Source organism: Lactuca saligna, chromosome 4 (assembly GCF_052625555.1).
Source record: "Lactuca saligna cultivar CGN05327 chromosome 4, ASM5262555v1, whole genome shotgun sequence".
NCBI lineage: Eukaryota > Viridiplantae > Streptophyta > Magnoliopsida > Asterales > Asteraceae > Lactuca > Lactuca saligna.
This window is the reverse complement of record NC_136420.1, coordinates 16,579,691-16,602,586: the sequence shown is the minus strand read 5'-3', so window position 1 is coordinate 16,602,586 and position 22,896 is coordinate 16,579,691. Positions and strand designations below refer to the sequence as shown.

Below are 22,896 nucleotides of genomic sequence, written 5' to 3'. Positions count from 1 at the left end.
TTCTTAGATAGAGAGTCAAATTTATGAATAGGTTATTAGATTATTTCTTGGGCATTTTCATGGGATTCTTGATGATAGAGGTGGTTAGGTGAGGAAAGTTTCTGAGGTCTCCATCTGAGATTCAGAATGTATTTGAGTTGCAGAATATTTATCTGGGAGATTATCTTGCGCTATGTTATACATTCCAAGAGTCAGGGATGGTATGTATCTGGCTGAGTTGGTTTGAGTGGGGTTTGTCTGCAATGTTAGTGTGTGATAGTTAAAACCCAAGTAAAGGAGAACTGGGCATGCTATTTGAAAAACCACTGATCTGTTTGAATTCATAGTTTCTTAAGAATGGGTTATAGGGAATTACGGTTCAGATATGCGAGGCTTTGGTTCAAGATGTGGTCAAGGCACGCTGTAAATCAAGTTAATATTTATTGTATGAGCTCAGGAATGCACAATCCGTTTTCGCAGCAGGAAGTTCTTGGTCAGGGAGTTCGTTGTAGTCAGTAGTTCTTTTGGGTACATTGATGTTTAGGTCATGTGCCGTTTGGGTCACCCGGGTTGAATATTAGTGTTTGAAGGACTCGTCAGTAGGGTGTAGATTTCTACCTATAGTCAAGATAAGCAATGATTGATTTATCAATCAACTTCAGAGTTGGGTGTATGTAGTTTTGCATGAATTTAGTTTAGTGGAAAACTACGGATCAGCGGGTTGCTGTCAGTGCATTTCTTGATCGCTAGTTGTTCTCGGTCATCGTCATGTTCTGTTATGGTATATCATGGCTTCTAGATACGTTTCCCTAAATTGTTTGATTGTGGAATTATCGTATATAATAGACTCAATTTTATTTTGGTAGTAGGAAGGGCATTGACGTGATTATCTATCTGTGTTAATTGTGTGTCTTTTTGGTTCCTTGTTATCCGTTGGGATAGTAGGTTGATGTGGAATTGTATCAAGGGAAGGTACTTTGGATATGGCTAATCGGGTGGTACGTATCAGGTATTATTTGATTAAGGGTTAACTGGGAAGGCCAGTCAACTAGAGAGCCAGTTCTGGTTGTGATAGGGTTCTAAGTTAAGCAAGAAATAGTGTTCTTTAGCAGTGATGAGCATCTGAGCAATTGATATGGGTTCATGGTTAGGTTCAGATCGAGGGTTGCATTAGGACATCTTTATATGTTCTTGTTTGATGTAGGCTTAAGGGTCTGAAGCACACCCCAAACATAAAACATCCCAAAAATACGATCCAAAAATTTTGTTTTAAATCATAATTAAAACTCATAAATGTTATAAGCAATTGTCAATCTATCAAAATCATATGTCAAAACATCAAAGTGAATCATCCCAGGCTAAAAGTTGTGGTGTGTGCCATGCAGTCATCCCGAGCTCTTCCCCTTGCTAGTGGAAGTACCTGAAAACAAAATTGAAAAATGTAAGCACGATGCTTAGTGAGTCTCCCCAAACTACCACAGACCATACACATAAATCACATAATAACATACATTGGGCCTTTCCCACTACATTGGGCCACACCTAGCATCTGACGAATCTGGCATTGGGCCCTGCCCGGTATCGGACCGAAGTCTGGTATACGTATAACATATCAACATGCATATAACATAAACGCATAACACAAACATATAAACATTCCTTGGGCTTGCCTCGACATCGGACGAAGCCCAAAACACATAACACTTAACATATAAGCTAAACATTCCTTAGGCTTTCTCCGACATCGGACCGAAGTCTGGAAGATATAAACATACACATGCAAGAATCACGAAGACCTCAAGCATACAAACATTCCTTGGGCTTTCCCCGACATTAGACCAAAGTCCAGAAACATATAATCTACATAGGACTAACCCCGACATCAGACCAATGTCTGACATACACTAACATACATAAATGGGCCGACATTGGTGCATTTGACCCGTTCCTACTGGAGGAAAAACTTGTTGGATAAGGTGTCTAATTCCATAACTATTTCTGGTATGTACTTGACCCGACCCAGCATGGTCCATTTGGGTTGCATGGCACCATGCAATTGGATATACTAAATGAGAGAAATAACACTTGGAGATTATTAATATATTATAAGTTCTAATATATTAATAATATTATTTGATTAGTTTGATCAAGAATTAATTTAGAATTAATTAAGTGATCAAAAGACAACTAATTAAATATATGGGTTGATTATGTAAATCATCCATATCTTGTATAGTGGGCTAAAAGGCTCCATGGACTATCAAGTTGGGTTCCACCCATAGGATGCTCCATGGATGCTCCATGGGAGTTACAAACCCATGGGTCATGGAAATGAAGAGTCATGACACATTAGGGTTTAACCCTAGATGTGTCAACACTATATAAGTAACATGTTCTCCACCCAAAATCGGCTACACTAAGAATCAAGAGGGCTTGGCCGATTTTGAAGAAGTGAGTATTCTCTCATAAGTTCTTCCAAGAGCATTTGGTGTTGTGTGAAGCATTTGAGGCATCACACTTGGGGTGCTAGGCTCACAAGGTTTCAAGGAACACAAACAACAACAAGGTAAGTTATTCTATCTATGCTTTATGTTAAAATTGTTCCCCATGTATGCTAGATAGGAATATAACCTTGGAATTCAACTTTGCATGACAATTAGACAAACATAGATCCAAGGTTATTAGGGTTGCATGTACACTTAGGAAGTGTTAGAATGCTCAAAACCCATCAGTGGTATCAGAGCCTAAGCTTGTTTGCTCTTATTTGTGCTTAAAAGTTGAAAACAGAATCGGAAATTTTGATGTCTGCGAATGGACTCGTCGAGTCTATAGGGGGGACTCGTCGAGTCCATGAGTATCTTCAACCAACTCGGCGAGTCAGTTTATGCACTCGGCGAGTAGGGTCGACTGAGTGCAGAATTTCGATTAAGTTGCTGGAAATGAATTAGAAACATTACCTTAACTGTTTTGGTAATTGAAAACTTGTTTTTTGGTGGTGTAATGTCTTTGCTAATTCATTTACAACAACTAGTTATCAAAATTACAAAGTTTTAAGTGTAATTTTTGATTGTGTTCATATTCATGTTCTTGTTCTTATGATGTTTTAGATGATCATAGGAATTATTTGTAACCTATGTGGTAGATTAATTCTTGATCATAATGTGTTTTAATAGAGTCCATAACTTATCCTTAAGTTATGGAAAACCAAGAGTCACACTTGAGTTAAAACCATTAAGAAAACACAAGAGTTAGAAAAATGAAGAGTCTTCATTTTATTACTCTATTAAACTCATAAGTTACAAGAAATGAAAAGTTTTGAAAGTTACAAAACTTGCCCTCAAGTTTTGGAACAAGTAAAGTTAAGTTAAAACTTTAAGTTCCAACCCCTAGAATTTTAAAAGTTAAAATTCAACCCTTATACTTATATTATGATGATTTAATAATTATATATATATGTATAAGAATAAAGTCGTCTTACCGCTAGTACGCCTCATTCACGAAGCCGGTCTATAAGGTGGGTATAAGGTTGTTGCCTATAAAATGGTGACTTAATGGGTGTATATTCTCACCCACCGCTTGCTTGACTGGTGGAGGGTCGTTAGCCGAACGGGTAAGACAAGGACTTATAAATTCTCATTCAAAGTATGATGAATATAATAAAGTAACTAAATGTTTATTAAATTCCCAATCTTAGTTACTTTAGGAAAAATGTGAATAAGGTGCTAATCCATGAAATTACACTTTACACTTTGTCTAAGTCGTTGGTGGAGCGTGTGTGGTTAACCGGCACACTAACTTGGACTTAACAAGGTAGGTAAAGGGTGACTTAAGGTTTATTATAGTATCGGTGGAGCGTGTGTGGTTTACCGGCACATCGATTGAGTGATAAACTTTAAGGGTACCTAGTGATTTGCATGGTTACTTCACACCTCGTTTTGTGATCCTCGGCATCCCAGTCACAAAACCTGGAGGGCACTCTCGAGATTATAACATGCCTTTGAAAAGTTCATTGGATCTCAAAGAATCTAGGAATTTCTAAAACCAATAAAAAACTAAATATCTAATATTTCGGTTTTCGTGGTGGAAATTGGTGAATCGTCATTCACCTACCTTTCAAATATGGTATAGCTTAGATTACGGCATACCTCTTCTAAGTTATATTATATTGTGATTGGATCCTAGCCTTAATATTACATTTGGGTGTTTTATTAAGGACTCTCTTAAATCTAAACTAAACTTGTTCTTCTCTTTCAGATGTCTTCAAATAATGCTTCTGGCTCGAATCCTAATGGCTCCTTTACTCTTTTGAGTTTGTGTGGGAAAGTCACCTTTGATGGACCCAACTTCAATAAATCGATCAGAAACATCAGGATGATTACCCGCTACGAGGACAAAGAATATGTCCTTGACAAGGAGCTTAAGGAAATTGACGAGTCCACTGCAACTCCACAGGAGATCGCTGACTTTCATACTCATGAAAGAGATGCAACCAAGGTGGCTTGCATCATGTTGGCCACCATGACAACTGAACTCCAAAAGTCTTATGAAGATTTCTACCCTTATGAAATGCACCAAGATTTGATGGAAAGATACCATCAAAGTGCACGACAAGAGAGGTACGAAGTCATCTGCTCCATGATAACAACCATGATGAAGGACGGAGAGTCCGTCACGAGCCACATGCAGAAAATGCAAAGGTATGTGGATCGTTTGCTGAAGCTCAATGTGAACTTCCCTGAGGAGCTTGCAATAGATATCATTTTGCACTCCTTACCATCGTGCTATGATCAATTCCGCATGACATATCACATGAACAAGGAAGAGGTCACCCTCAGCAAACTTCAGGGACTTCTCAAGACCGCAGAAACAGGTCTTAAAGGGAAGTCGGTTGCTATCACTCCTACTCCAGACTCAACTCCGGTCTTGGCAATTGGGCAAAGTCGAGGGAGGAAGAGAAAGAGATCATCGAAGGGTACCAAGGCTCGGACCCTTGATGGCTCTTCTTCAAGTGGAACCAAGAAAGGTTTCATTACTCCTTCTTCTGACCCAAAAGAGGCTGAATGCTTCTATTGCCATGAAAAAGCTCATTGGAAGCGGAACTGCCCGAAGTACCAGCAGGATGTGAAGGATGGGAAAGTCAAACCCAACCATGCAGGTATTTACACTATCATTTCTAATAACTCACCCCATTCGAAATCTTGGGTCCTTGATACCGGTTGCGGTATTCATATTTGTTGTGACTTGCAGGGACTAGGAAGAAGTGAGAATGTGGAGCAAGGAAGAATAAACTTAATCATGGGGAATAGGAAAGTTACACCTGTCACCAAGATTGGAGTTTATACTTTATCGCTAAGTAGTGGGTTAAATTTAGATTTGAATAAATGTTGTTATTTGCCAGAAATGGCAAGAAATATTATTTCCTTTCATGCATTGTACAAACAAGGTTTCACCTTTTCGTTTGATAATGAAGTTGGTTCGATTAATGCTTTCTTTAATAATGTACTTTATTTTAAAGCATTACCTTGTGATGGTGTGTATGAAGCTGTATCTATTGTAGATAACTTAGGAAATAATGTTTTGTGTATTGATTCTACTAATAATAATAACTTGGATAAAGCATCATTATGGCATTGTCGTCTTGGACATATAAGCAAGAAACGCATAGACCAACTCCAAAAGGATGGAGTCTTGGAGTCGTTTGACCTAAAGTCAAATGATAGTTGCGAATCATGCTTACTTGGAAAAATGACAAAGTCACCCTTCACAGGCTCGTGTGAAAGGGGTGAAGGTTTGTTAGATCTTATACACACGGATGTGTGTGGACCATTCAAACATGCCACAAGAGATGCTAATCGTTATTATTTGACTTTTACTGATGATTACAGTAGATATGGATATGTCTACTTAATCAAGCATAAGTCAGAGACTTTCGAGAAGTTTAAGGAATTTAAACAGGAAGTCGAGAATCAATTGGGCAGGAACATTAAGATGCTTCGATCCGATCGAGGTGGTGAGTATCTTAGTTCAGAGTTCCTCGACTATCTAAGGGAATGTGGGATTGTCTCACAATTGACACCTCCCAGGACACCGCAGTTGAATGGTGTGGCTGAGAGGCGTAATCGAACCTTGTTGGACATGGTTCGTTCCATGATGAGTCGGGCTTCGCTACCAATCTCATTCTGGGGGTATGCCTTAGAGACTGCCGCCCATATCCTTAATCTAGTCCCTACAAAGAAAGTTGCCAAAACTCCTCACGAGATGTGGACTGGTAAAGTACCTAAACTAGACCACATCAAGATTTGGGGTTGCGAGGCTTTCGTGAGACGCAAGACTCATGATAAGCTCGAACCCCGAAGCGAGAGGTGTATTTTCATCGGCTACCCACAGCAATCCTTTGGTTACCTCTTCTACAGACCTAGTGACAATGTGGTCTTTGTAGCAAGAAGAGGAGTCTTTCGAGAAAGAGAGTTTATAAGCCAAGGAGACAGTGGGAGGCAAGTTGATCTTGAAGAAATTCAAGAGTCAAGTGGTGAAGGAACTTCAAACTCTAGCCCTCAACTTGAGGAGGAAACTCCTGTTGAGCCAATTGACGAATCTGTACCTCTGAGGCGTTCCACGAGAGTTAGGAGTGCACCTGAGCATTACTATGGATTCCATATTACTGCAGAAGGTGAGACACTTATTAGTGATGAGACACTAGTAAGTCAAGATGACCCTAACAGCTACGAGGAAGCCATGGCAGGCCCCGAGTCTACTAAATGGAAAGAGGCTATGGATAGCGAGATACAATCCATGTATGACAATCAAGTTTGGAACTTGGTTGAGAATGTACCAGGCCGAAAGACTGTAGGGTGCAAATGGGTCTTCAAGAAGAAGACCGACATGGATGGTAAAGTACACACTTATAAGGCTAGACTGGTTGCAAAGGGCTTCTCTCAAATTCCTAGAGTGGATTATGATGAGACTTTTTCTCCGGTAGCCAAGATTAAGTCTATTCGGGTTCTGTTAGCCATAGCCGCATTTCATGACTATGAAATTTGGCAAATGGATGTCAAAACCGCTTTCCTTAATGGGAATTGGGAAGTTGGCTGAAGATGTTTACATGAGTCAGCCAGAGGGTTTTGTCAGCAACGAGTACCCTAATAGAGTGTGTAAGCTTGAGAAATCCATTTATGGATTAAAGCAAGCACCTCGCAGATGGAATCTTTGCTTTGATGAAAAGGTCAAGGAATTTGGCTTTTCTAGGAGTGAAGATGAATCTTGTGTATATGTCAAGGCTAGTGGGAGTATAGTTAGCCTTTTGGTATTGTATGTGGATGACATACTACTCATAGGAAATGACATTCCAACCTTGCAGGAAGTAAAGTCCTGGCTTGGAAAGTGTTTCGCTATGAAGGACCTTGGTGAAGCTGCCTATATTTTGGGAATAAGGATCTTGAGAGATCGGAGTAAAAGACTAATTGGACTTAGTCAAAGTACCTACTTGGAGAAGGTTCTGAAGAGATTCAGAATGCAAGACTCCAAGAAAGGAGAATTACCCATCCAGAGTAGCGCCAAGTTGAGTAAGACACAAAGCCCTAGCACTGAGGCTGAGATAGCAGAAATGAGTCGAGTACCTTATGCTTCGGCTGTAGGTTCGATCATGTATGCTATGACGTGTACTCGACCTGATGTAGCCTTTGCCTTGAGCATGGTTAGCAGGTTTCAGGGGAACCCTGGCAAGGCACACTGGATTGCGGTAAAGAATATTCTCAAGTACCTACGAAGGACTAAGGACTGGGTCCTTACCCTCGGTGGGAGTGATGACTTGAGAGTTGTAGGGTATAGTGATGCTAGCTTCCAGACTGATAGGGATAACTTCCGCTCTCAGTCGGGCTGGGTCTTTACCCTAAATGGAGGAGCAATTTTTTGGAAGAGTTCCAAGCAAGAGACAGTGGAAGATTCTACTTGTGAATCAGAGTATATTGCAGCTAGCGAAGCGGCAAAGGAGGCGTTATGGCTGAGGAACTTTATTGGAGACCTTGGAGTTGTACCAGCTATTAAAGAGCCAATGGAAATTTTCTGTGATAGTGAAAGTGCTGTTGCCTTAGCCAAGGAACCAAGGGATCACGGGAGATCCAGACACATCGACAGAAAATACCATTTCATCAGACATCGGATCGAAGAAGGACTCCTCGTGGCAAAGAGGGTATCATCAGATGAGAATCCGGCAGATCCCCTCACGAAGGGACTGACTCGGATTAAGCATCTCCAGCATGCTCGGAGCATAGGGCTGAAGGATGATATTAGATTTAGTAGTTAGATAATCTCGAAATTTGTAAAGTGTAATTGACATTTGATGATGAATAAAAGTGTTTTATTTATGAGTAAAGTGTTGCTATATCTTGTCGATCGTTTACTATATTTCTTTTGCATGTTTTGACTTCCAGAATAATTTTGTTTGGTATAACATATTATTCAAACCTCCACAGTCGGTCATATGTCGGAAGTAGGTATGAATCAAGACTGTCATGTTTGGTTGTAGAGGTCTGGGACAAGGCTACAACAATCATGAGTGCTCATAAGTTCTGAGCATTGGACTCAACCCACGCTCACTGGAATCACTTCATGGAATTCTATCTCGAGTGGTCGTGAGACGGTAATATCATATAAATCTTTAAACCTAGAGATATGATTTGTTACTTACAAGTTGGTTATGCATTGATTGTACGAAAAACGCATTGGTAACTCGATGTTATAAAATCGCGCTCTTATGTGTAATTCAATGAGTAGTAGAACAAACATATGAGTCGAAGTTTATCTGTTCCTTCTTGGATTAGAAGCTGATATCTGGGCCCCTCGATGATTTTGTTTTGACCTATGTACCGGGCCCGGTCAGAACTAAATTGATGTGTTCAATGAAGTTCTTTGTCAAACAAATCGAAAATCGGGAAACAAATTGTTGGACAATAAGTAAGACATTGTTCCATGTATTTGTCCGACTGATATCTAGAACAGAGGATTATATGATCACTTATCTTAAATGGCGTACCATCATTTTCTCAGTTTCGAGAAACCTTGAAAAGAGCTACGATTGCCGATCGGTTCCTGAAGTCATACTTGCAGTAATAGTTATTAGACTTATCCAAGTGGGAGACTGTTGGATAAGGTGTCTAAGTCCATAACTATTTCTGGTATGTACTTGACCCGACCTGGCATGGTCCATTTGGGTTGCATGGCACCATGCAATTGGATAGACTAAATGAGAGAAATAACACTTGGAGATTATTAATATGTTATAAGTTCTAATATATTAATAATATTATTTGATTAGTTTGATCAAGAATTAATTTAGAATTAATTAAGTGATCAAAAGACAACTAATTAAATATATGGGTTGATTATGTAAATCATCCATATCTTGTATAGTGGGCTAAAAGGCTCCATGGACTATCAAGTTGGGTTCCACCCATAGGATGCTCCATGGATGCTCCATGGGAGTTACAAACCCATGGGTCATGGAAATGAAGAGTCATGACACATTAGGGTTTAACCCTAGATGTGTCAACACTATATAAGTAACATGTTCTCCACCCAAAATCGGCTACACTAAGAATCAAGAGGGCTTGGCCGATTTTGAAGAAGTGAGTATTCTCTCATAAGTTCTTCCAAGAGCATTTGGTGTTGTGTGAAGCATTTGAGGCATCACACTTGGGGTGCTAGGCTCACAAGGTTTCAAGGAACACAAACAACAACAAGGTAAGTTATTCTATCTATGCTTTATGTTAAAATTGTTCCCCATGTATGCTAGATAGGAATATAACCTTGGAATTCAACTTTGCATGACAATTAGACAAACATAGATCCAAGGTTATTAGGGTTGCATGTACACTTAGGAAGTGTTAGAATGCTCAAAACCCATCAAAACTCACCTCACAAAGCTGGTTGTTGAATCTCTCGGTAAATAATCTTTATCGATTGTTTTCGAGACTCCCCAACTAACATCATTAAAATAACACTTAATCAATATCCAAAATCTTTCATAGGGTAAAATGACTACTTTACCCCTGGTCAAAGTCAACATTCTTGGTTGAAGCAACTCGTCGAGTTGACCATCAAGTCGTCGAGTTCTATAAATCAAAAATCTTGAAATCACGATCTAACTCGCTGAGTCACCCCCTGACTCACCAAGTTCCCTTGCTACTTGTAGTTGTGATAAAACGAGTCAACTCGTCGAGTCCCTCCTCAAACTCGTCGATTTCTATCTGGTACAGAATCGGGACAAACCGACTCAACTCGTCGAGTTCCTCTATGATCTCGACGAGTTTCTTAGTCTGTTTGGGCCTTCTTAATGGATTACGCCTCTACTCTTCATATCTAATCTTCTTATCTCTCATGCATACTGAAAACATCCTTTTAAGGGTAAAGTTTCCAACTTTACTTGTTAATAACTCTACTTCATGGGTTTATCTCAAACCCTAACCCTTTAGGACCTAGATCTTGGTCCACAAGCCATCCATACACCAAACAAATGCACACAAATAGAGATCTAGACCCAAAACACTCCATTAACACGTAAAGCTTCCACCTTTCATCCATGCATGGGCTTTTGGAGCTTAAAAGGCCAAAATGACACCCTATGACTTGCATGGAGATTCAGTGGTAATAAAGTTTACACCTTTATGCCAACCCTCTATGATTCCATATCTGATGGTTCGCTCACTTGGGACGTCCAAATTCCAAAGGTCAAGATTCTTGGACCAAAAACCCCACAAAATGATGATAAAAATATCTAAAAAGCCACTAGGAAAGCATGAGACTTGCTTACCAGAGAATATGTGGAAGAAATGAAATTTCTGGATCTATAATCTTTTACTTGAATCTCCAAGCTTCTCCTTCCTTTGCAAGCTTCTAAACACACAAGGTTTCACTCAAAAATGGCCCAGAAGCTCAAAATTGCATTAGGGTTTCTGAATATAGGGTTTGGGACTTGGAGGCTAGAAATGAGGCCAGTAAGTGGTGATTAAGATGCTTAAATTGGGTGCAAAACCCTGAAATTAGGGTTTCATTATGGCAGCGCTACTCGCCAAGTTGGGGGCTATCAACTCGTCGAGTAGATTGCTTAAAACCCGCATCCCTTTTTAGCCTCTACTCGATGAGTTTGGGGATACCAACTCATCGAGTTGCTTTATAAAAATGAATGAATTATTATGTAAATGTGGATCTGGAACTAGGCGTTACAACTCTCCCCCACTTGTCTTAAACTTCATCCTCAAAGTGTGTTGCGATGGGAAACAATTCCGGGTAATGCTGCCTCATTTCCTCCTCGGGCTCCCAAGTCCACTCTGAGCCCTTACGATGCTACCACTATACCTTTACTAGCTGGTCCTTCTTTTTCCTCAGCTCCTCCATCTTCTTGTCGAGAATAGCTACCGATCTCTCGATGTAATTCAAGTGTCATCAACCTGAATGTTCTCTAATGGTACAATCGCTGAGTCGTCCACCAAGCACTTTCGTAGCTGCAAAACATGAAAAGTGTTATGGATCTGGCTGAGCTCTGCTAGAAGATCCAATTGATACTCCACCTTGCCCACCCAGGCTATAACCCTGAAAGGGAAGATGTACCTGGGGCCCCGCTTGCCCCGCTTGCTGAACCGGATGACACATTTCCATGGTGACACCTTCAAGAGAACCATGTCACCCACCTGAATCTCCAAGTTTGAACGCTGCTTATCGACATAGCTCTTCTGCCGACTCTGAGCAGCCTATAGCCTGCTCTGGACCTGCTAGATCCTCCCTATAGTCTTGAGTACTACCTCGGTATTCTCCATGACTCTCTAACCGACCTCGCCTCAACATATTGGGGTCCTACACTTCCTCCCGTAGAGCATCTCAAAAGGAGGTCGATCTATGCTGGCGTGGTAGTTGTTAGGTTTTCAGCATAACATCAATCGTATGGTGTACATGCAACCATAATTGCTTTGATCTAGGTTTTTCTATAATGAACATACAACTATGAATACCAAAGCAATAAACCCAAATAACTAGCATACAAATCCGAAAATCACATATGATTAGGGTTAGAAACATTACCTTGGTTGTTATGTAGCAATAACAATCACAATCCTTCTTGATCTTGACTTCCGAAAGACTAGTGCCTCAAATGTTGCACCTCTAATGGAGTCACAAACACTATTGAAACAAGATGACTTAGGAGAGGGAAGGATTTCGGTTAGGGTTTCTCTTAAAAGCTTTCATTCACCAAAAATCCTTAACTATGGTGTCTATTTATACTTGTGGCTACTAGGGTTTTAGGTGTAAACCCTAATATGACTGCTTAGGCTTGGACGAATTCCTTATGGGCTTCCCATAGAATTCGTCCATCCCTTCTACAAGGAGTCCACAGCCCAAATTACAACTATCATATAATAGCAATATCAGTCCCCAATTATTTAATCAATCTCTTTTGATCACCAAATTAATTCCAAATTAATTTCCGATCAATACTAATCAAATAATATGATTTCCAAACAATATATCAATCTTGTAATATATTAATAAAACCATTTCCAGTATGGATTTGTTATTCATATAATAAATTCTACTCCCTCTCCTCCTGTCATCCTATCATGTTGCATGAGTGAAGGCAACCCAAAAGGACCATGCTCATAATCGGGTCAAGTACATACCAATAATATTTATGGGCTTAGACATCTAATCCAACAGTCTCCTACTTGGATAAGTCTAGTAACTATTATTGCAAGTACGACTTCAGAACTTAATTAGCAATCGTAGCTTTTAAAAGTTGTTGTCGAACCCTGATCTTATCAGCACTGCGTCAGGGATCTAATATTCCTCCATTCTAGATATCGTATAGACATGAGACATGGATTATAATAATTCTCTCTGTCTATGTGTTGTTTCCTGATTTCCAATTTATGATGACTGACAACAGACTACAATTGAACAGATCAACTTAGTCCAGGTTGGCTAAGTGCTTTAGGGTGTCATCACTTAATCATCGAGGGGCCCACATATATCGCTTTTATCCTCTTAGGGTAAAAGTAACGGATAAACTTCGACTCTTATGCATGTACTATTATTCATCAAATCACACACAACAATACGTTTTATAACACCAAATTACAGGTGCGTTTACGCATTATCAATATGCAGCCGACTTGTAAAGAACAACTATATGTCTCCATTTGAAGAATATAAGATATTATTGTCACTCATGATAAAATCCATGAAGTGTTTCACATGACCGTGGGTTTAATCCACTACTTAAATCTTATTTCTTGAGCACTCATGAACACTGCAGTAGACTTTTGCTATGTTTAAACGCTTTAGACAATCTACATTCGGATTCATGACAGTCTTACATCATTACCTACTTCTAAAGTATGATTCACTGTGGATGCTTGAATATCGTAGTTATTCTGGAAGACAAAACATGCGAAGTGAAACACAAGAATAATCGAATCCAATATGGCCTCAACACTTTGAGTATAAATAAAACACCTTTTATTTAAATAACATATCAATTACACATTATTCATTGTATAATGTTTCGGTTAATCAACTTAACACTTGAATCAAAACAATAGTCATCCCATGCTCCAAGCATGCACAATATGTTTACCTATGGTCCTTACTTTGTGAGATAGATCAATTGAACACATTTCCAATGATGCTCATTTCACAATTTCAAATCCTTATACCAAATTCTTTCTATGTGTTAGATTCTAAACTATCATGTAATGATCCTTTTGTAATGACATAGCACCAAAGTCACCAAGACTTTGCTAATGAAATTACATAGTGCTCTATTGGAGATTGTTACAAGAAAACTCCATAGACATGAAGTCTCAAATTTAAAGTACATTCCTTTGAACATCCTTCTTGCTATATGACAACTCATTCTTAACGGAATCCTATCTATTCACAATAATGTCAATATGGTCCATCTAATACTATACTTCCAACTGCCCACAAGTGACCAATCTTTAGCGAATCCTTAGATCGTCCTTGACAGTTGTTTAACTTACTTTAGTCATATCCGAATCTGGTCCTTTTTCGGCATTTGGAAAATTAGAATGATCAAATATTACAACATATGCAATCGATCCTATACCCGAAGCATATGGGATATGATACATAATCTTACATAAAGACATGATACTTTACCAGTTTCCTACTATAATATTTCCATATATACAATTTCCTTATGTTGAACCTTTTCATCATAACATTCATATATGTCCTTTGATTAAATTTGATTGAAATTTCTCGATCTAAGCTTTTAGATTTGAAATGAAGTATAATTCCACTTCCTTAATTATAGAAAAACAAATTTTCAACCTATACAACTTTGCGAATTAAAAGTTTTGTTTTCTATATTTAATATTTCTAACTTGCAACATAATAATCATGCTCCCACTAACATGAGAATTATTTTCTTACCAGCATAACACTTATGCTCCCACTAGCTTTGACATGTATTCGGAAATTAGTTGGACTTCTAGAAGTCGATACTTATTGAGTTTCTTAACCAAAGTTCATATTTCTGATATGAGATGCTTTGATAAGTCTTTATCTAAGCTTCTCAAACTCATACACATTTCCTTAGATAACTCATATGTGTGTCTGAACAATTCTAGAACTTATAGCAATAAGTCCTAAATGTTCATACCCATTTGCAATTTCTCACAACTTGAACTATGAAGAGGTATGCCGTAATCATAATCGAATTTGAGAATGCAATATACACATTTGCTATCTCCTTAAAATCTTCCTAGTGAAAGTGTTTCCTCACAATCATCTTCATGAAGTGTAGAGAAACCTTGTCATTTAGATTTTATAGTGTATGTGTTCCTATCCATCTGAATCTTTCATTTCCAACCATTATCATAAGACAATGTTTATGACAATTTCAAACTCATATGGATTGAACTCGTTTAATCTTAATTTATTGCCACTTGGCAGCACAAGGGCCTACCATGTCTTCCAACTTATTGAGCAGCTCACCCTCATGGGCCAATGCACTTTCATTGATCAATGTGCTTTGCCTTATGCAATCAAATGAGAACTCATAGAACTCACATGCATATTCAACTTTAACTGTAATGGGCATAGAAATAAGAATTTGTCAACACGATAGGTTACAATCCTCAAGTTGTGTGCTAGTGATCACTAATAGGTTTATTCTTGATTAATTCTTGAAACTTTTCAAGAACATTAAGATTCCCACTGACCTCTTTACATATAAGATTCTCTTGTTAAGGAACATTCCTTGACAACCAAATATTCAAGAGTTAGTGCGGATTCTTATCGAGACAAAAATATAACACACGATTGGTCTTAGTTGGTCTTTGTCTTATCAAAAAACATCACAACTTACCAATTTCATATGTACATGAGTAAGAACCTTTCCACTCCACATTTTGATGATGTGTCATATACTTACTTAAGACATGTCACTCAATACACAATTTTGGAGTACAACTCTATGACTTGATTTTGGAACAAAGTATGACTCATCTTCTTGATTTAACCATTTCAATAATTCCCGATTCCTCTTATTGACCATACTAGTGCATTAGGATGTTCTTAGATGATTAATTGTGATATGGTTTCATAATCACTAAGACAATCATAAAACACGATACTAAAGTACTCTCCCTTATTTTCAGATTGGAGAAACTTTTATCTTTCTGCCTAATTGATTCTTCTTAGTCGTTCTGCTATTCATTGAAAATTTTCCAAGGATTCAGAATCACACTTAAACTTTTAAGCATAGCCATATTTACTAAACTTTCTAGTAAGTCATAACGAATAGTCTTGATGTTCTTTGTGGTGGACCTGATTAGTGCACAACAATGCGTCCTAGATCCTTTAGTCCTTCACTTGACTTATATTCATATGTGAACAAGGAATTAGTCTCAATTTCCCAAAGACGAAGGTTCTCATTTATCATACAATGCAAGTCGCATGATTCCAAGTTTCTATCCAATTGAGACTTGGGTAATGAGAATCTTTCCTTATTTGGTAAATTTCCGACACTACCACAAATAACACAACTAAGAATCACATCCATTTCAATATTGCTAACAATAGAAATATACAAACATCAATTTTCAGAAAAGTCATTGCAAGGATGTATATATAAATAAGACAAAGTCAGAATTTATTTTATTTATAAAAGGCAGAAAAACTTGTCCTTAAAATGCAATATCAAATGAAAACTATGTTACTAAATATTCCTAAGCAATCTATCCTAACTCTTAAATAGCAGCTCAAAAATCCGATCATCAAACCATGCGAACAAAATCCATTTCTTCACAATCAAAGTTAGATAGTGAATTTACATGTAGCAGAGACATACATCTTGACTCTCCCATCCTTTCGATCTTTTAGGTAAATAGGGTAGCTTTGCATCCAATGCCCATTCTCTTGGTAGTAGAAACAAATGGACTCTTTGGCATTTGCACATGGAGCTATTTCAGAACTGGCTTTTCTCTTATGATCAAAACTTTTGACCATGCCCAATTTATTTCCTATAGGAGAAGAAATCATTTATGGGATATCCATGTCATTGCCTATGTCCATGGCAACTTGGCAAGTAGATCTACCAATCAAATTTGCTTTACCAGTGCGCCAAATCATTGCTGATTCAGCAACAATAAACAAATAGATACAATCAATGAGGGTCACGTCGTGGTCCATCATATAGTAATCTTTAATGAACTCACAATATGATTTAGGAAGTGATTGAAGAACCAAGTCGACAACCAATTTCCTTGAGATATCGACACTCAACATTCCCAACTTGTCAATATGCAGCTTCATCTCCAAGACGTGAGCACATATAGACTTTCCATCTTCGTGTTTACTTGCCAATACGGCTTGAGTGACCTTGAACTTTTCAAGTCTTTGAACATGTGGGTTAGGGAGAATTATTGGAGAAGGTGGAGGAAGTGAATCATGATTTTCATTTCCATGATCCAATCATGGAATATCATCTTCATGTGGAAAGCTTTTTCCAAAGGATTCGGGAAGACCATAGTTGTTAGATTTTGACATCTACAAAATGGGAGAAATTCAAGTCAGTTGATTTAATTCTTATAACACACAAATGAAATATTAAGGCTAGGACCCAACACAATATTCTACAATTCGGAAGAGAGATGTCGTAATCCAATTGCAGAATATTTGAAGGTAGGTAAATTACGATTTACCAGTTTCCACCATGAAAAATGAAAATAAATTTAGTTTTAAATGAATTGAAACTCCTAGATCTTTTGAGATTCATTGGACATTTCAATGGCATGTTTAATATCGATTATGCCCTTTAAGTTTACGACTGGGATGCCGAGGATCACAAACAAGGTCTGAATAACTATGCAAATTAGCTTGGTACTCTCGAAGAGGTTTATCACTTAATCAATGTGCTGGTTAAAAGCACACACTCCATTGATCTATGATAATCTACGAGCTACCCATTACCATCCTTCATTGGTCCCATATTAGTATGTCGGTTAACCATACACACTCCACTAACGACCAACAAGGTGCAATGTGCAATTTAATGGATTAGCACCAAATTCACATTTTTCCTAAAGTAACTAACATTTGGGAATTTATAAAAGTGTTTAGTTACTTCGTATTTCATTATACTTATAACGAAAGGTTGTGTCCTATCCTACCCATTCGGCTAACGACCCTCCACTAGTCAAGAGTGTGGTGGGTAAGAGTGGATACCTAATGACGGTCATTTTACAAGTCGCTTCCTTAAACACCCCTTATAGAGCAGCTTCGTGAATGAGACCTACTAACGGTAAGACTGACCTTTTACTTATACATATATAACATATTAGACACTTTATTTTATATAGTATAAGGGTTTATTTTATACATTTAAAATACTAAGTGGTTTATCTATTAATAAATTAAACCTTTAATTTGATTAAACTTAAACCATATCATTATGTATTCATTAATTATCTGTAACGCCCGGGTTTCAGGGCTAAGCACTTTTGTCAATGTAATAGTCTAGGTCAACTATTGTAACTCTTTTTTTAGTAATAAATATGAAATATTTGAGTATTATGTGAATTATGTGTGTTTATGTGTTTATTAATTAATTATGTATAATTAATAAAGAATAAAAATGAGCGTCAAAATTAAAGTGTGACATAATCCCGATATCTCTACATAAAGTTGTAGAATATGTCTCAAGGTTTCCGTACATATAAAGAATGCCGAAATCCGAGCTATAACGAAGAAGTTATGGCCCGCTGAAGTTTTTACAGCAAAACCGGCACGACACCGGGAGACGTAAATAGTGAATTTACGATAGAAGACTTTTTAGCCTTAGCAATCTAAACAAAAGTCGTAGGATATGTTAAACTAAGAACATCGATAAAAAGAATGCCCAAATCTGACTTCGTATGAAGAAGTTACGATTTTTCGAAGTTTCGGAATAACAGTGTACAACCCGAAATTCGAATATTAGATCGAGTGAGTTTTAGCCGACACGAACTAAACGAGAATCGAAGATCTCGTTAAGAGTAGCGTAATGAGAAAAAGATGGGCGAAAACGGATGTTGGATGAAGAAGTTATGAGGATTTAACGGACCAATCCTATCTCGGCACGTTGATAATATAAAACTTAAAATCGAGCCAAAATTAGCCTACGAAGTCTAAACGAAAGTTGTAGAGTAGGTTCCCACCTTTGTGTAGATATAAAGAACGCCGAAAACAGGAGCTCGTATGCGAAAGTTACGAATTTTTAAAGTTGAAGCATGAAATTAAAGCAATAAACCTTAATGACTAGCATATAGATCTGAAAATCACATATGATTAGGGTTATAAACATTACCTTGATTGTTATGTAGCAATAACAATCATAATCCTTCTTGATCTTGACTTCTAAAAGCCTAGTGCGTCAAATGTTGCATCTCTAATGGACTCACAAGCACTCTTGCAACAAGATGACTTAGGAGAGGGAAGGATTTCGGTTGGGGTTTCTCTTAGAAGTTTGCATTCACCGAAAATCCTTACCTATGGGGTCTATTTATACTTCTGGCTACTAGGGTTTTAGGTGTAAACCCTAAGATGACTACTTAGGCCCTAAGAATCCAAGGAACCCTTCTAGAAGACCCCTTGGATGAATTTCTTATGGGCTTCCCATAGAAGTCATCCATCTCTTCTACAAGGAGTCCACAGCCCAAATTACAATTATCATATAGTTTCAAGATCAGTCCCCAATTATTTAATCAGTCTTTTTTGATCACCAAATTAATTCGAAATTAATTTCTGATCAATACTAATCAAATAATATGTTTTCCAAATAATATATTAATCTTGTAATATATTAACAAAACCATTTCAGTACAAATTTATTATTCATATAATAAATTCTACACTCTCTCCTCCCTTCATCCTATCAAGTTGCATGAGTGAAGGCAACCCAAAAGGACCATGCTCATAATTGGGTCAAGTACGTACCAATAATAGTTATGGGCTTGGACACCTAATCCAACATGTATCCCAACTGCCACCAAAATCCAAAACATATGTGTGCAGCATGTCCTCGAGAGTCTGAATTGTCCTCTCCCTCTGCCCATCTGTCTGAGGGTGGAAAGCGGAGCTGAAGTGGAGACAAGTACCCATCTCGTCGTGAAATCGCTTCCAAAATCTAGAAGTGAAACCAACAACCCGGTATGACAGATCCAAAACAGGCACTCCATGTCATGCCACTACCTCATATATGTAGATCTTGGCCAACTTCTCGGCCAATATACTCTCTTGGATCGGGATAAAATAAGCACTCTAAGTCAAATGATCCACGATGACCCATATCTAATCTACTCCACGTGCGCTCCTGGGAAGCTTCGTGATGAAGTCCATAGTGATATCTTACCATTTCCACACGAGAATGTCTAACGGTTGCATCTTGTCATGTGGGTGCTGGTGTTTGGCCTTGACTTTCCTGCAAGTCAAGCACCGCGCTACGTACCATGCTACATCCCGTTTCATGTAGGGCCACTAGTAATCAAGGCGAAGATCCCGATACATCTTTGTTGCCCCGGGATGGATGGAGAACCTCGACTTGTGGTCATCATCCATCCAAACTTATCATACTCCGCCCCGATATGGAACCCAGAGCCTCACATGCAGGGTCAACAACCCATGACTATCATAATCAAAGGAGGCCACCTGGCCTATGATTCGCTCACACTTCCGGTGCTCCTCCTTCAGGCTCTCGACGTGCGTCTCTCGAATCTGCTCTATTAATGGGGTAATCATTGTCATCCTCAGACATATGTCTTGAATCAAGGCTACCACTGCCTTATGGCTCAGGGAATTGGCTACCACATTGGCCTTGCCCAGGTGATAAAGGATCTCACAGTCATAGTCCTTCACCACATCTAACCACCGACGCTTCCTCATGTTCAGATTCGGATGATCCATGAGGTACCTCAAGCTTTGATGGTTAGTTTAAATGGTACAACGAACCCCATAGAGGAAGCGTCAGATAGTTCGCCTCATGAGGCTTCAACTGCCTCGAAGCATAAGCTTTAACGTGACCTCGTTGCATCATAAATGCACCCATGCCCGTGATCGAAGCGTCATAGTAAACCACGAAGTCGCCGATGCCCTCTAGCAAAGTCAGAATCAGTGCCTCATGTAACCGCTGTCTGAGAGTCTCGAAGGCTGCCTGCTGCTCACGTGCCCAATGAAATGTCACCAACATCTTGGTCACTCGGGTCAAAGAAACAAAGATCTTGGAGAAATCCTGAATGAATCTCCGGTAATAACCCACTAGACCAAGAAAACTCTAAATCTTAGTTGGAGACCTCAGAACCTCCCACTGCATCACGACCTCTATCTTGGCCGGATCAACCAAATACCCTTCTGGTTGATAAGGTGCCCTAGAAACTCCACCTCGCGCAACCAGAACTCACACTTGGAGAACTTTGCGAAAATTCTCTCCCTCCTCTAAGTCTCCAGCACCTCCCTCAGGTGCTCCTCATGCTGCTCCTGAGTCTTGGAATAAACCAAGATATCATTGACAAAGACTATCACAGATCGATCTAGCATCGGTCTATACATGTGGTTCATGAGGTTCACGAACATGGAAGGAGCATTGGTGAGCCGAAACGGCATCACTACAAAGTCATAGTAACCATAGCGAGTCCTAAAAGCTGTCTTCTGAACATCGTTGTCTCTGACTCGCATCTGGTGATAACCCGATCGCAGATCAATCTTGGAGAACCAAGAAGCACCCTGTAGCTGGTCAAACAAATCATCAATCATTGGGAGAGGATAATCGTTCTTCACCTTTACCTTATTCATCTCCCGATAGTATATACGCATGCGATGTGACCCGTCCTTCTTCTTCACAAACAGGATAGGGGCTCCCCAAGGCGAATAGCTCGACCTAATAAATCCCTTGTCTAGCAGCTCCTGTAGTTGCATAGACAAATCCTGCATATCAGGAGGAGCCAAGTGATATGGTGCCTTGGCTATCGGAGCCGCACCAGGGAGGCACGGACTAGGTCAATCATGAACTCAACCTGTCTCTCCGAAGGTATCCCAGGAAAATCCTCTGGGAATACGTCCGGGGTACTCTCGCACGATAGGTACATCATTCACTGTCTCGTTACCCTTATCTAGTGTATCCATGATAAAGGTGACATAACCTGCACAACCCTGCTGAAGGTAGTGCCTCGCTCTTACTTGGCTGAACATAGGGTCAACCCACCCTGCGACGTCTCGCCCTGGATCACTAACCCTCCCCCATTAGGAGTCTGAACTCTCACAAGCTGCTGCTCGTAATCGATCCCTCCCCCATTGGGGCTCAACCAATCCATACCAACTATAACCTTATTCCCTCGCAGGGGAACATGGACTAGATCCATAGAAAACTGCTCATCAAAAACTATAGTGTACATCCTCGGTGAACCCTCACGACCCGAATGGTCTTATCATATGCTATTTCTACGTCAAGTGGGTAATCCAGCTCCCCTGGAGCCCCTAAGAATCGCTTGTTGAGCGCGAGCAACACAAAAGATCGGGTAAATCCCGAATCAAACAGTACCAAAGCTGATATATCATTCACTAAGAACGGTCCTATAACAAATACATAAACATAAGAAATAATCAGTATAAATAAAAAAGATAAGGAGAAGATACATACCCGTCACCATGTCGGGAGTTGCACGTGCCTCCTCTGTTGTCAACTGAGAGGCCTTGCTCTTCGCCACAGGTGCCTCTGACTGGCCCTGACTACAGTCTGTAATCCTCAATGTAGCAGGAGCGGGTGCTACCACCTGCCCTGCTGCTGCTAAACTCAGACACTGAGACCGCTTGTGTCCCCTATGATTGCACTGAAACCAAATCAGATATGATACTGTCATGGTGGTGGTAGTAGCTGTACAATGTCCACTCACATTTCCAGTTCGGCCGTACTTAAAGCATCTTGAACTTCCTACCTTACACCTCCTCTCGTGCAACTTGCCGCATTTGCCACAACATCTGCGGCCCTGCTGGCTCCTAGGTTTGTGGTTTGACCCCTTGAGCTTCTTGCCCACACTCCCTGTCTGAACCCCTTCTGGTTTCCTCTTCCTCTCCATCTCTAAATCCAACTCTCTCTCTCTCTCTTTCTCTCTCTCTCTCTAGCCCTAGCAATCATATCTTCCAGCCTCTTACAGCTAGATCCGCTCACAAACTGGTGGATATCACTCCAGAATATTTCAAGATATTGGGCCATTCTTCATCTCCTCGTCTCCCATGTACTGCAGAATGAGAAGGGCCCTCTCCCTAAACATAGCAGTGATCTCAGTCACCGTCTCAGTCATCTGCTGGAGATCCTAGAACTCCTTAGCAAGCTACTGCATCTCTATCACATGTGCAAACTCGACTCTGAAC

General features: G+C 39.4%; 1 protein-coding gene across 1 annotated transcript in view; it reads right to left on the bottom strand.

The window, feature by feature from the left end:
* Nucleotides 1-22,601, bottom strand: part of LOC145039318 (uncharacterized) — a 61,120-nt gene extending 38,519 nt beyond the window's left edge. The window contains exons 1-2 of the mRNA XM_078987388.1: nt 22,166-22,601; nt 22,067-22,098 (exon numbers count right to left, since the gene is read on the bottom strand). Of these exons, the coding sequence (XP_078843514.1) occupies nt 22,067-22,098; nt 22,166-22,601 (468 nt within the window). The remainder of the gene's footprint in view (nt 1-22,066; nt 22,099-22,165) is intronic.
* Nucleotides 22,602-22,896: the final 295 nt, after the last annotated feature.